The sequence below is a fragment of the Saimiri boliviensis genome, chromosome 1 (genome assembly GCF_048565385.1).
Source record: "Saimiri boliviensis isolate mSaiBol1 chromosome 1, mSaiBol1.pri, whole genome shotgun sequence".
Classification (NCBI taxonomy): domain Eukaryota; kingdom Metazoa; phylum Chordata; class Mammalia; order Primates; family Cebidae; genus Saimiri; species Saimiri boliviensis.
Window position 1 is genome coordinate 90,028,846 of NC_133449.1, and position 12,101 is coordinate 90,040,946.

The 12,101-nt window shown below is 39.0% G+C and overlaps 1 protein-coding gene across 5 annotated transcripts in view; it reads left to right on the top strand.

Annotated features, from left to right (window-relative positions):
- The window catches only part of FBXO11 (F-box protein 11), a 107,530-nt gene that overhangs the window by 72,767 nt on the left and 22,662 nt on the right, over nt 1–12,101 (top strand). For 3 of the 5 annotated variants that reach the window (XM_039474686.2, XM_039474688.2, XM_074400294.1), the window contains exons 2-11: nt 1,215–1,342; nt 1,483–1,564; nt 1,990–2,134; nt 5,222–5,351; nt 6,537–6,620; nt 6,697–6,829; nt 8,629–8,735; nt 8,816–8,927; nt 9,060–9,166; nt 9,251–9,388. In XM_039474686.2, coding sequence (XP_039330620.1) covers nt 1,215–1,342; nt 1,483–1,564; nt 1,990–2,134; nt 5,222–5,351; nt 6,537–6,620; nt 6,697–6,829; nt 8,629–8,735; nt 8,816–8,927; nt 9,060–9,166; nt 9,251–9,388 — 1,166 coding nt within the window. The remainder of the gene's footprint in view (nt 1–1,214; nt 1,343–1,482; nt 1,565–1,989; nt 2,135–5,221; nt 5,352–6,536; nt 6,621–6,696; nt 6,830–8,628; nt 8,736–8,815; nt 8,928–9,059; nt 9,167–9,250; nt 9,389–12,101) is intronic. The other 2 variants (XM_039474690.2, XM_039474692.2) reach the window with 1 other exon arrangement.

Consider the following 12,101-nt stretch of genomic DNA (forward strand, 5'->3'; position numbering starts at 1 on the left):
TTTTCCCATCTGATTTAATTTGTTAAGAAACTGGTAGTTTGACCTGTAGAGTTTCTTACAAGTTTGATCAGATTCAGGTTTGATGTTTTTGGCCAGGCTATTTATCATTGGTGGTATAGGAGATATATAATCTCCTGGTTGTTTTTGTGATTTTACAGACTATTGATACTCATTGGCTAAATCTGTTAACTCATTCACGATTGCAACATGGTGATTCTCTTAATTTTATTCTCTCTTCATTACTGGAATGTTTCTGTAGAGAAGCTTCCCCTCATCTAATACTTGGCTACCTGGTGATTCAATTTATATAAGAGAAGAAGTGTTTGCTTATTTCTTGTTATTTACCAGTTTTCAACATGACGGGTTGGTTTCCACTAGTATTTTTCAAATAATCTTTTTAAAAAAATTTTTTAAATGTTATGAACTCATGGATGGATGGATGAACTGATTTATTTTGAGACAGGGTCTTGCTCTGTCACCCAGGCTAGAGTACAGAGGCATGATCACAGCTCACTGCAGTATGACCCATGGAAAGCACTTTGGAGGCCAAGGTGGGAGGATCTCTTGAACCCAGGAGTCTGAGACCAGCCTGGTCTCAGACGCTGTCCCTATCAAAAAAAAAATAATAATTATATATGTGTGTGTGTGTGTGTGTGTGTGTGTGTGTGTATTTAAATTAGCTGGGTGGTGGTACGTGTCTGTAGTCCCAGACCTGGGATGCTGAGGCAGGAAGATTGCTTGAGTCCAAGAGGACAAGGCTGTAATGAGCCATGATTGGGCCACTGGACTCCAGCCTGGGTGACAGAATGAGGCCCTGTCTCAAAAAAAAAAAAAAAAGATGTTCATACATCAGACCACCCTCTGACACCTTTTTACCCTACTTGATATTTCATGCCATATGCTGAGCTGTTCCTCTTCATAGACACCCTCCTTGCCAAGCTGCCCTCACCCTATATGGTCTCTAACCACGTAGTACCAGTTCCCTTCCCAGTCCTCTCAGCAAGTAGACATCCTCTTTACCTTTTTTTAAACAAGTCTTCTGTTGTTTTATAGAAATTTAACATTTCTTTCATAAGGTTATCCAGTTGGTGGGAATTTCATATAAAAGTTGCATTCGCCCCCTCCCAAATTTGAAGTTTTAAGAAAGTTTTCTGTATCCATAGAACTATTTTTTTAAAGGGTATCATTTTTCTTATTGCTTCTCTTTATAACAGATGATGATGTGCCTGCAGATATGGTTGCAGAAGAATCAGGTCCTGGTGCACAAAATAGTCCATACCAACTTCGTAGAAAAACTCTTTTGCCAAAAAGAACAGCGTGTCCCACAAAGAACAGTATGGAGGTAATTTTAAATGTAATCGCTTTTCTTTTGTAGTGAAAGAATTATCAGGAAACGAAAAAGGGAATGTCATCCTTTTTTATAAGGAATGATTATGGATGATAAAAGTATTTGCTTTACTAGTTTCTGTTTTGTTTTTGAAGGGCGCCTCAACTTCAACTACAGAAAACTTCGGTCATCGTGCAAAACGTGCAAGAGTGTCTGGAAAATCACAAGATCTGTCAGGTATTTCCTATGGGAAAGTAAGAAATAGGGTAAAATAATTTTTTAAAAAAATTCTGTTTGAAACCAAAAAAATCAAAATTTAAATGTATTTGAGTGTTACCTTCGGAATTCAGAAACTGATTATTACAGAATAAACTTTAGAACACTGACCTCTCCCTCTGACTTTTATTGTTGTATAAAAATGCTTTTTATGTATTTATTTTAGCCATTTCTGAGATGGCACATAATACCTAAAAAAAGGAATACTTTTGTTAGTTCAAGATAAATTGAGATAGATATGTGTTATCTATGAAACCCAAGTGCTTATAAAATGACCATTATCCAAAAAAAAAAAAAAAAGCTATTCATTAAACAGAAAACTGTGTTCTTTAAATAATGAGAAAGTTATTGCTCAAATGATAGTTTATATGTTAATCTCTTTATAGCAGCACCTGCTGAACAGTATCTTCAGGAAAAACTGCCAGATGAAGTGGTTCTAAAAATCTTCTCTTACTTGCTGGAACAGGATCTTTGTAGAGCAGCTTGTGTATGTAAACGCTTCAGTGAACTTGCCAATGATCCAATTTTGTGGTAAGTGAAAAACCTATTCCTTATTAACTTGAGATATATTATTTGTTGCCCAAAATGGTAAACATGGTAGGAAAGTTGGAGTTGTGAGTTGGTAGTTACAATTAGTTGGAACAAAATTAAAATGCTTATCAATTCCAAGATACTTGTTTATCACAAATGGAGACTGTCAGTCCAGGTGGTATTTATAAATCAGTAAATGAAGTATTTTCTCTGCTATTTATCAGCTAATAGCAACTGAGTGATTATGGGAAATTTTTTCTTTTAATAGCTTTTTAGAAACAGAACTTCGTTTAATTTAAAATAGCTAATAAATTAAATCTCATAGGTTAGAATATAAGTTTTGTACATCACCTTTGGAAACCAGTTGTATTCATGAATTTTTAAATAATTCATGCCCTTTGACCGAGTAATTCTACTTCTGAAAAATTTTTTTGCCTTATTTACAATTTTTTTGGTAACAGCATAGTTAATAAGGAAGAATTATAAAGAGATTTTCACTTGTTTTTCGAGAGACAGGGTCTTGCTCTGTTGCAAAGGCTGGAGTGCAGTGGTGTGATCACAGCTCACTGCAGCTTCTACCTCCTGGGCTCAGGCCATTTTTTCACCTCAGCCTCCTGAGTAGCTGGGACCACGGGCATGTGCCACCATGCCCAGCTAATTTTTTTTTTTTTTTTTTTTTTTTTTTTTTTTTTAGATACAGAGTCTCACTCTGTTAGTCTGATCTTGAACTCTTGGGATCAAGTGATCCTTCTGCCTCAGCTGCCCAAAGTGCTGGAATTATAGGCATGAGCCACCACTCCCAGCCCAAGTTTTTAATAATGTGAAAAAATGCTATGTTATAAAAAGTAAAAAGAGGCCGGGTGTAATGGCTCCTGCCTATGGTCCCAGCTACTCCAGAGGTGGAGGCAGGAGGATCGTTTGAGCCCAGGAAGTTGAGGCTGCAGTGAGCTACGATTGTGCCACTGAGCTCTAGCCTGGGCAGGGAGACCCTGTGATGTTTTTTGTTTGTTTTTTTTGGGGGGGAAAAAAGCAGAGTACAAAATTTAGCATGCTATATAATCACAACTATAATCTGTAGATAACATGAGTGGGAGGAAATATGGCAAACTGTTAATAGTTAACATATTGAAACTACAGGTTTTTTTCTTTATACTTTTTTGTTTTGCAACAGTTACATATATTACTTTTACATCGCACAAAATAAGGTACTATATATATATATATACATATGTATACATCTATTTTAAAGACGGAGTTTCGGGCCAGGTGCTGTGGCTCATGCCTATGATGCAGCACTTTGGGACGCCAAGGTGGGCGGATCACTTGAGGTCAGGAGTTCGAGACAAGCCTGATCAACATGGAGAAACCCCCATCTCTACTAAAAATGTAAAAATTAGCTGGGCATGGTAGTGCATGCCTGTAATCCCAGCTACCCGGGAGGCTGAGGCAGGAGAATTGCTTGAACTTAGGAGGCGAAGGTTGCAGTGAGCCGAGATAGCACCATTGCACTCCAGCCTGGGCAACAAGAACAAAACTCTGTCTCAAAAATAAATAAATAAAATTAAAAGAGAGAATTTTGCTCTTGTTGTCCAGGCTGGAGTATAGTGGTGCCATCTCTGCTCACTGCAACTTCTGCCTCCCGGGTTCAAGCAGTTCTTCTGCCTCAGCTTTCCGAGTAGCTGGGATTACAGGCGCCTGCCACCACCGTGCCCTGCTTATTTTTGTATTTTTAGTAGAGACAGGGTTTCGCCATGTTGGCCAGGCTGCTCTTGAACTCCTGACCTCACGTAATTTGCCTCCCAAAGTGCTGGGATTACAGGTGTGAGCCACCATGCCCTGCTTGCACTTTATGTTTAAGAAAAAAAATTACAAAGGAGAAATGAGAAAGAAGAGCAGCAGAAAATAATAGCATTGTTACCATTTTACCAAAAATGATAACAGTTAACCATTACTCCAGTTTGGAGCTTTGATGGTTCTTGATAGGATGTAAATGGACTAAAGATATAAGATAAATTAAATTCAAAATATTTTATTGAAAATTATCTTTTTAGACTAGGCGAAGTGGCTCATGTCTATAATCCCAGCACTTTGGCAGGCCTGAAGTGGGCAGATTACTTGAGCCCAGGAGTTTGAGACCAGCTTGGGCAACGTACTGGGACCTCATTTCTACAAAAAATCAAGAAATGAGGCGAGAGGATCGCTTGAACCTGGGAGATCAAGGCTGCAATGAGCCATGATCACACCACTGCACTCCAGTGTGGGCAACGGGAGTGAGACCCTATCTCAAAAAGAAAAAGAAAGAAAATTATCTTTTTAAATAATAATCATGACCTTTTAACAGTAGCTTCCCCCCCCCCCCCTTCTTCAGTAAACAGTTTATAAGGAGATTAAAACTTTTTATTCTTCTGGGTGGACTAATTTTCATACACGATTACATTGTGAAAACTTTCACAGGAAAACTAATTTTCCGCCAGGCATGGTGGCTCACACCTGTAATCCCAGCACTTTTGGAGGCTGAAGTGGGTAGGTTGCTTGAGCTCCAGAGTTCAAGACCAGCCTAGGTAACATGTGCCTTAGTCCCAGCTACTGGGGAGGCTGGGGTGGGAGGATCACTTGAGCCTGGGAGGCAGAGGTTGTAGTGAGCTAAGATCATGCCACTGCACTCTAGCCTGAGTAATAGAACTAGACTATGTCTTTAAAACAAAACAAAAAACGAATTTCCATATGCAGCTACATTGAAAATTTTAAACTAGAAAAATACATTTTCACGTTTTAAATCATCTATTTTTAGCCAGGCGTGGTGACGCATGCCTGTAATACCAACTACTAAGGTGGATGAGGCTAGTGAATTGCTTGAACCTGGGAGAGGGAAGTTGCAGTGACCCGAGATTGTACCACTGCACTCTAGCCTAGGCAAAAGAGTGAGACTCTGTCTCAAAAAAAAAAAAAAAAAAAAAAAAAAATCCTGTGTTTTAGTATTCATTTTTGTCTACTCTTAAATTTTTGAGGCCTCAAAAAATTGTTACAGTTGTTCAGAACTCTGAAGGATGTTTTATCAAAAAAATTTTCATTCCTTTCTCTGTTCAGGAAACGATTATACATGGAAGTATTTGAATATACTCGCCCTATGATGCATCCTGAACCTGGTAAATTCTACCAGATTAATCCAGAAGAGTATGAACACCCAAATCCCTGGAAAGAGAGTTTCCAGCAGTTGGTATGAAATATAAATAGAACATATTGGTTTATATTATACATTTGTAAATAACTTTCTTTTAAAAAATAAGTTTAGGCTGGGCCTGGTGGCTCACGCCTGTAATCCCAGCACTTTGGGAGGACAAGGTAGGCAGATAACCTGAGGTCAGGAGTTCAGAACCAGCCTGACCAACATGGCAAAACCCTATCTCTACTAAAAATACAAAAATTAGCTGGACGTGGTGGTGCGTGCCTGTAGTCCCAGCTACTTGGGAGACTAAGGCAGGAGAATCGCTTGAACCCAGGAGGTGGAGGTTGCAGAGCGCCGAGATTGCACCACTGCAATCCAGCCTGGGCGACTCCCATCTCAGGCTCAAGCCTGTAATCCCAGCACTTTGGGAGGCCGAGGCGGGTAGATCACGAGGTCGAGAGATCGAGACCATCCTGGTCAACATGGTGAAACCCCGTCTCTACTACAAATACCAAAAATTAGCTGGGCATGATGGCTCGTGCCTGTAATCCCAGCTACTCAGGAGGCTGAGGCAGGAGAATTGCCTGAACCCAGGAGGCGGAGGTTGCGGTGAGCCGAGATCATGCCATTGCACTCCAGCCTGGGTAACAAGAGCGAAACTCTGTCTCAAAAAAAAATAAATAAATAAGTTAGTGGCAGTAAGCATTAGAAGCCTGAGAGCAATTGTGATTTCAGTCGGTCTATTTGAACTTGTATTTAAATTATTAGTGTTCAGTAGTTGTTTTAAAGTTCCACATTTAGCTTAATTTTTATGTGGTCCTTCATGAGTGATTCTCAGCTAGAGATGATTTTGCTTTCTGAGGGACATTTGGCAATGTCTGGAGACATTTTTTGATTTTCACAATGGGAGGAGAAGGTGCTGCTGATAATTTGGCTGGGTAGAGGCCAGGGATACCTCTAAACATCCTACAATGCTCAGGACAGCCCCCATAGCAAAGAATTATCTGACCTAAAATATCACTAATGCTGATCTTGAGAAACCCTGTTCTTTGTTTCTAAATATTAATGGATCATAACTTGTTTTAGATTTTACATGGTACTCTATGACAAAATTATTTGGAATTGTTGGGGGTTATTTTTGATATTTAATAAAAGTTGTTCTGCAGTTGTACATTAATTTAGAATATAAGGCTTATGTTAGTAGTCATTGGTTTTGTTTTGTTCTTGACATTTTAGTATAAAGGTGCACATGTAAAGCCAGGATTTGCTGAACATTTCTACAGTAACCCTGCAAGATATAAAGGAAGAGAAAATATGTTGGTATGTTTGATTTGTATTTTTATGACTTAAAATGGTAGTCTTTTAGTTCTGTACTGACACTTTTATTTTTTTCTAGTATTATGATACCATTGAAGATGCCCTTGGTGGGGTACAAGAGGCTCATTTTGATGGACTCATCTTTGTTCATTCTGGAATATATACTGATGAATGGATATATATTGAATCTCCAATCACCATGATTGGTGCAGGTATTTTGAAATTCATTGTTATTAAAATTTTAATATCTTACTCATTTATATGATAGGATTTTTAAAATGCTAGTGACTTAAAATCCAGTTGAACTTTTATAATACCCTGCTGGTAGGCTGGGCATGGTGACTCACACCTATAATCCCAGCAGTTTTGGAGGCCGAGGTGGGCGGATCACGAGGTCAGGAGTTTGACACCAGCCTGACCAACAAGGTGAAACCCCATCTCTGCTAAAAACACAAGAAATTAGTGAGACATGGAGCACGCACTTGTAATCCCAGCTACATGGAAGGCTGAGGCAGGAGAATCGCTTGAACCTGGGAGGTGGAGGTTGCAATGAGCTGAGATCATACCACTGCACTACAGCCTGGGTGACAGAGCAATACTCTGTCTCAAAAAAATAAAAAAAATTAAAAATATCCTGCTGGTAAAGTAGAAATGAAGAGATCACCACACATATTTTATGTGAAAAAAATGAAAACATAAGCATTTGGAAATTACAGATGTATATAAATTTCTTTCTTCCCTTTTATTTCTTTTTTGAGACAGAGTCTAGCTATGTCACCCAGGGTAGAGTGCAGTGGTGCAATTTCGGTTCACTGCAACCTCTGCCTCTGGGTTCAACCAGTTCTCATGCCTCAGCCTCTCAAGTAGCTGGGATTATAGGCATGCACTACCAATGCTTGGCTGATTTTTGATTTTTAGTAGAGACAGGGTTTTGCCATGTTGGCCAGGCTGGTCTCAACTGCTGGCCTCAAGTGATCTGCAAACCTTGACCTCTCAAAGTGCTAGGATTACAGGCATGAGACACTGTGCCTGGCCATATTATGTTTCCTGTTGTCAGTACTTTTCTCCATTTGCCTTCATTTATTCATTAAACAAATAAAAATAGTTTTTTCATCTTTTATTTGAAAATAAAGATGCGGCCGGGAGCAGTGGTTCACACCTCTAATCCCAGCACTTTGGGAGGCTGAGGTAGGTGGATCAGTTGAGGTCAGGAGTTCAAGACCAGCCTGGCCAACATGGTGAAACCCCATCTCTAGTTAAAATACAAAAAATTTAGCTGGTGTGGTGGTGTGCCACTATGATCACCTCCACTCTGGAAACTGAGGCAGGAGAATTGCAAAGAAATTAAAGATGCTGATGTTTTTATTGCTGTGTTTTTAAAGGAACTGAAATAGAATTTTTAGATACTTTTGTACTATTTCAAAGCTATTTATGGTCAACTTTCTAAGAATAAATGTAATGAAATATCTGTCAAACACTGAGTCATTTGAAAATCTGTGCTTTTTTCTTAAGGATATCGTACACAGAACATTTTAAGATAGCTAGTTATTATTTGCCAGTGAATTTGCATTTACAGGCTATTTTGCTTCCTTCCTCTATCTCTATCATGAAGATGGGAGGGATAGAGTATAGCAAATTTTTATCTGGTGATTTTATTACTTTCTAAATTGAGGCCACTGTTGGAAATAAATTTAAAGAGATCTTTTCTCTGCTGCTGCTGCTGGTGTTTTTGTTTCCAGTGCTGCTGCGGCTAGTGTTTTTGTTTCCACAAGAAACCATTTTTTATTTTGCCATTGCATTTGATATTCATGGTATTTATAGTTAAATGTTCTGAGTATTACTGTGCATGAATTTGAATATAGTAAAGGCTAATGATGAAACACAGTTAACTGATAGTGAATATTAGTCCTGCTACTCAGTACTAATGTTTTTAGTAAGGTCCCCCTCTATTAAGGTACCCATCTGTTGAAATCAAATAAGGGTAATATGCCTTAAAATATCTTCTCCACAGCACCTGGGAAAGTGGCAGACAAAGTTATAATTGAAAACACTAGGGATTCAACCTTCGTTTTTATGGAAGGCTCCGAAGATGCTTATGTTGGATATATGACAATAAGGGTAAGAAATTTTAAGATGTAATGTACATGTCAAAATCATAAAGGCAGTGGTTTACTTCAAACAAAATTTTTGCTTTTCAGTTTAACCCTGATGACAAATCTGCACAACACCACAATGCACACCACTGCTTAGAGATTACAGTAAATTGTAGCCCTATTATTGATCACTGTATCATTCGAAGTACATGTACAGGTTAGTGTTTCCATTATCTTTTACAGTAAAATTCTGAGTCACTGTATTGTTGCCGAGTAGGTTTTTAAATAATAATTTTTCTGGGGGTGGGGAAATAAAAAATAAAAAATAAAAAATAAAATTTTTGTGTAGTTGGTTCTGCAGTATGTGTTAGTGGTCAAGGAGCATGTCCCACTATCAAGCACTGTAACATCAGCGACTGTGAAAATGTTGGACTGTATATAACAGATCATGCACAGGTATTTTTTAATTTTGTGGGTTTTTTTCTTTTTAAAAATCTTTTAAAAGCTCTACTGATGTTTGCTTCTCATTACGTTTTGTAGGGAATATATGAGGATAATGAAATTTCCAATAATGCGTTAGCTGGGATTTGGGTTAAAAATCATGGAAACCCAATTATTAGACGGAATCATATTCATCATGGACGCGATGTTGGTGTGTTCACGTTTGATCATGGCATGGTAAGAACACTTAATTTTAATAGAAAAACAATTCTGTATCAGTGAAATTTCAAGTATGTTTCAGCATTACTTTCTCTTGACCAAATTACCTGAATTGAAGTGTATAGATTTAAAAGCAATTTCAGCCAAATATTTTAAAATCAATATGCCGTATTCATTCTGTAATTTATGCATCAAACATATCCATGTAGAGGTGATAGCGTTCTTAGGCAATATATGTGATATTTGACAGAAGTAAAGTCTGATGTCTCAAGCGTGTATGTGTGCATAAAAGTCACCTAGAAGCTTTCTGTTTTAATGAAAATTCCTGTATCCTCAGGTTTAATAAATCAGAATTTCCAAGGATGGGACCTAGCATATGTATTTTTAATAAGCACTATAAGTGAATCTAACAGTTTGTCTATAGAGTACACTTTGAGAAATAATTGTTTGTTATTTTGCTTATCATTCAATTCCTCTTGAAAATGTTTAAACTGGCAGGACTTTAATAGGAGATATAACGATAATAAAATATCAATTTTAAAACCATTATGCAGCAGTTATATTAGGCATCCTTATGGATTATCCAGTGTTTAAAATATTACTATATAGTTTTACATGATTTTCTAGAGACATGACTTTTTGAGTTCTGATATTACTATTTCAAAGTGATGTTTTAAATGTGTCTATTCAGATTTTTTTTTCATTTAATGTCTAATTTTCCTTGAGGTAATTTTCAAATCCTGATATATCATTGGTAAAATTTTCTATTGCAGAGTCAGAGATGGGAGAGAGGGGAAAGAGGGTAGTAACATGGTGGCAAATAGGATTACGGTGAGGTTTTGTTGCCTATTACATGATATTAAGCAGTTTAAGAATGTTGGATTCATATATACAAATTTTCAACGACAAAGAAAAGTTTTTATTTTTATTGTTTGTGCCTGGAGCCCTAATGCAGAGCTTTTTTTTTTTTTTTTTTTTTTTTTTGAGACCGAGTTTTGCTCTTGTTACCCAAGCTAGAGTGCAATGGTGTTATCTTGGCTCACTGCAACCTTCACCTCCTGAATTCAAGTGATTCTCCTGCCTTAGCCTCCCAAGTAGCTGGGATTACAGGCATGCGCCACCATGCCTGGCTAATTTTGTATTTTTAGTAGAAACACAGTTTCACCATGTTGCTCAGCCTGGTTTCAAACTCCTGGCCTCAAGTGATTCACCTGCCTTGGCCTCCCAAAGTGCTGGGATTACAGATGTGAGCCACCACACCCGGCCAATGCAGAGCTCTTTTTTTTTTTTTAAACTAAACTAGACCGTGGCCAGGTACAATGGCTCACACTTGTAATCCCAGCCCTTTGGGAGGCCAAGGCAGGTAGATTGCTGGAGTTGAGGAATTCAAGACCAGTCTGGGCAACATGGTGAAACTCCGTCTCTAGAAAAAAAAATATAAAAATTAGGGCCGGGTGCAGTGGCTCAAGACTGTAATCCCAGCACTTTGGGAGGCTGAGGCGGGTGGATCACGAGGTCAGGAGATCGAGATCATCCTGGTCAACATGATGAAACCCCGTCTCTACTAAAAATACAAAAAATTAGCTGGGCATGGTGGCGCGTGCCTGTAATCCCAGCTACTCAGGAGGCTGAGGCAGGAGAATTGCCTGAACCCAGGAGGCGGAGGTTGCGGTGAGCCGAGATTGTGCCATTGCACTCCAGCCTGGGTAACAAGAGTGAAACTCCATCTCAAAATATATATATATATATATATATAAAAATTAGCTGGGCATGGTGACTCACACTTGTAGTCCCAGCTACTTGGGGGGCATAGACAGGAGGATCACTTGAGCCCAGGAGGCAGAGGTTGCAGTGAGCCGAGATGTGTGCCTTTGCATGGCATTTCAGGCATGAGCCACCAGTTCATCATTTTTTAAAAACCTGTGGTGATGGGATGGTCCTTTTTTTTTTTTTTTTTTTTTTTTTGAGACGGAGTTTTGCTCTTGTTACCCAGGCTGGAGTGCAATGGCACGATCTCGGCTCACCGCAACCTCCGCCTCCTGGGTTCAGGCAATTCTCCTGCCTCAGCCTCCTGAGTAGCTGGGATTACAGGCACGTGCCACCATGCCCAGCTAATTTTTTTTTTTTTTTTTTTTTTGTATTTTTAGTAGAGACGGGGTTTCACCATGTTGACCAGGGTGGTCTCGATCTCTTGACCTCGTGATCCTCCCGCCTTGGCCTCCCAAAGTGCTGGGATTACAGGCTTGAGCCACCGCACCTGGCCTGGGATGGTCCCTTTTTAAAGTTCACCATAGTAATTTACTCCTCATCACACACATGCTCCGTATACCATTTTTTAAAAATAGATTTAGACGGCCGGGCACGGTCACTTACGCCTGTAATCCCAGCACTTTGGGAGGCTGAGGTGGGTGGATCACGAGGTCAAGAGATCGAGACCATCCTGGTCAACATGATGAAACCCCGTCTCTACTAAAAATACAAAAATTGGCTGGGCATGGTAGCGCGTGCCTGTAATCCCAGCTACTCAGGAGGCTGAGGCAGGAGAATCGCCTGAACCTAGGAGGTGGACGTTGCGGTGAGCTGAGACTGCGCCATTGCACTCCAGCCTGGGTAACAAGAGCAAAACTCCGTCTCAAAAAAAAAACTAGATTTAGACTTATAAATATTACAGCATTAAAAAAAATAAGTCTAGGCAATGCTATATATAGATAGATATTTCCATTAAGGATTA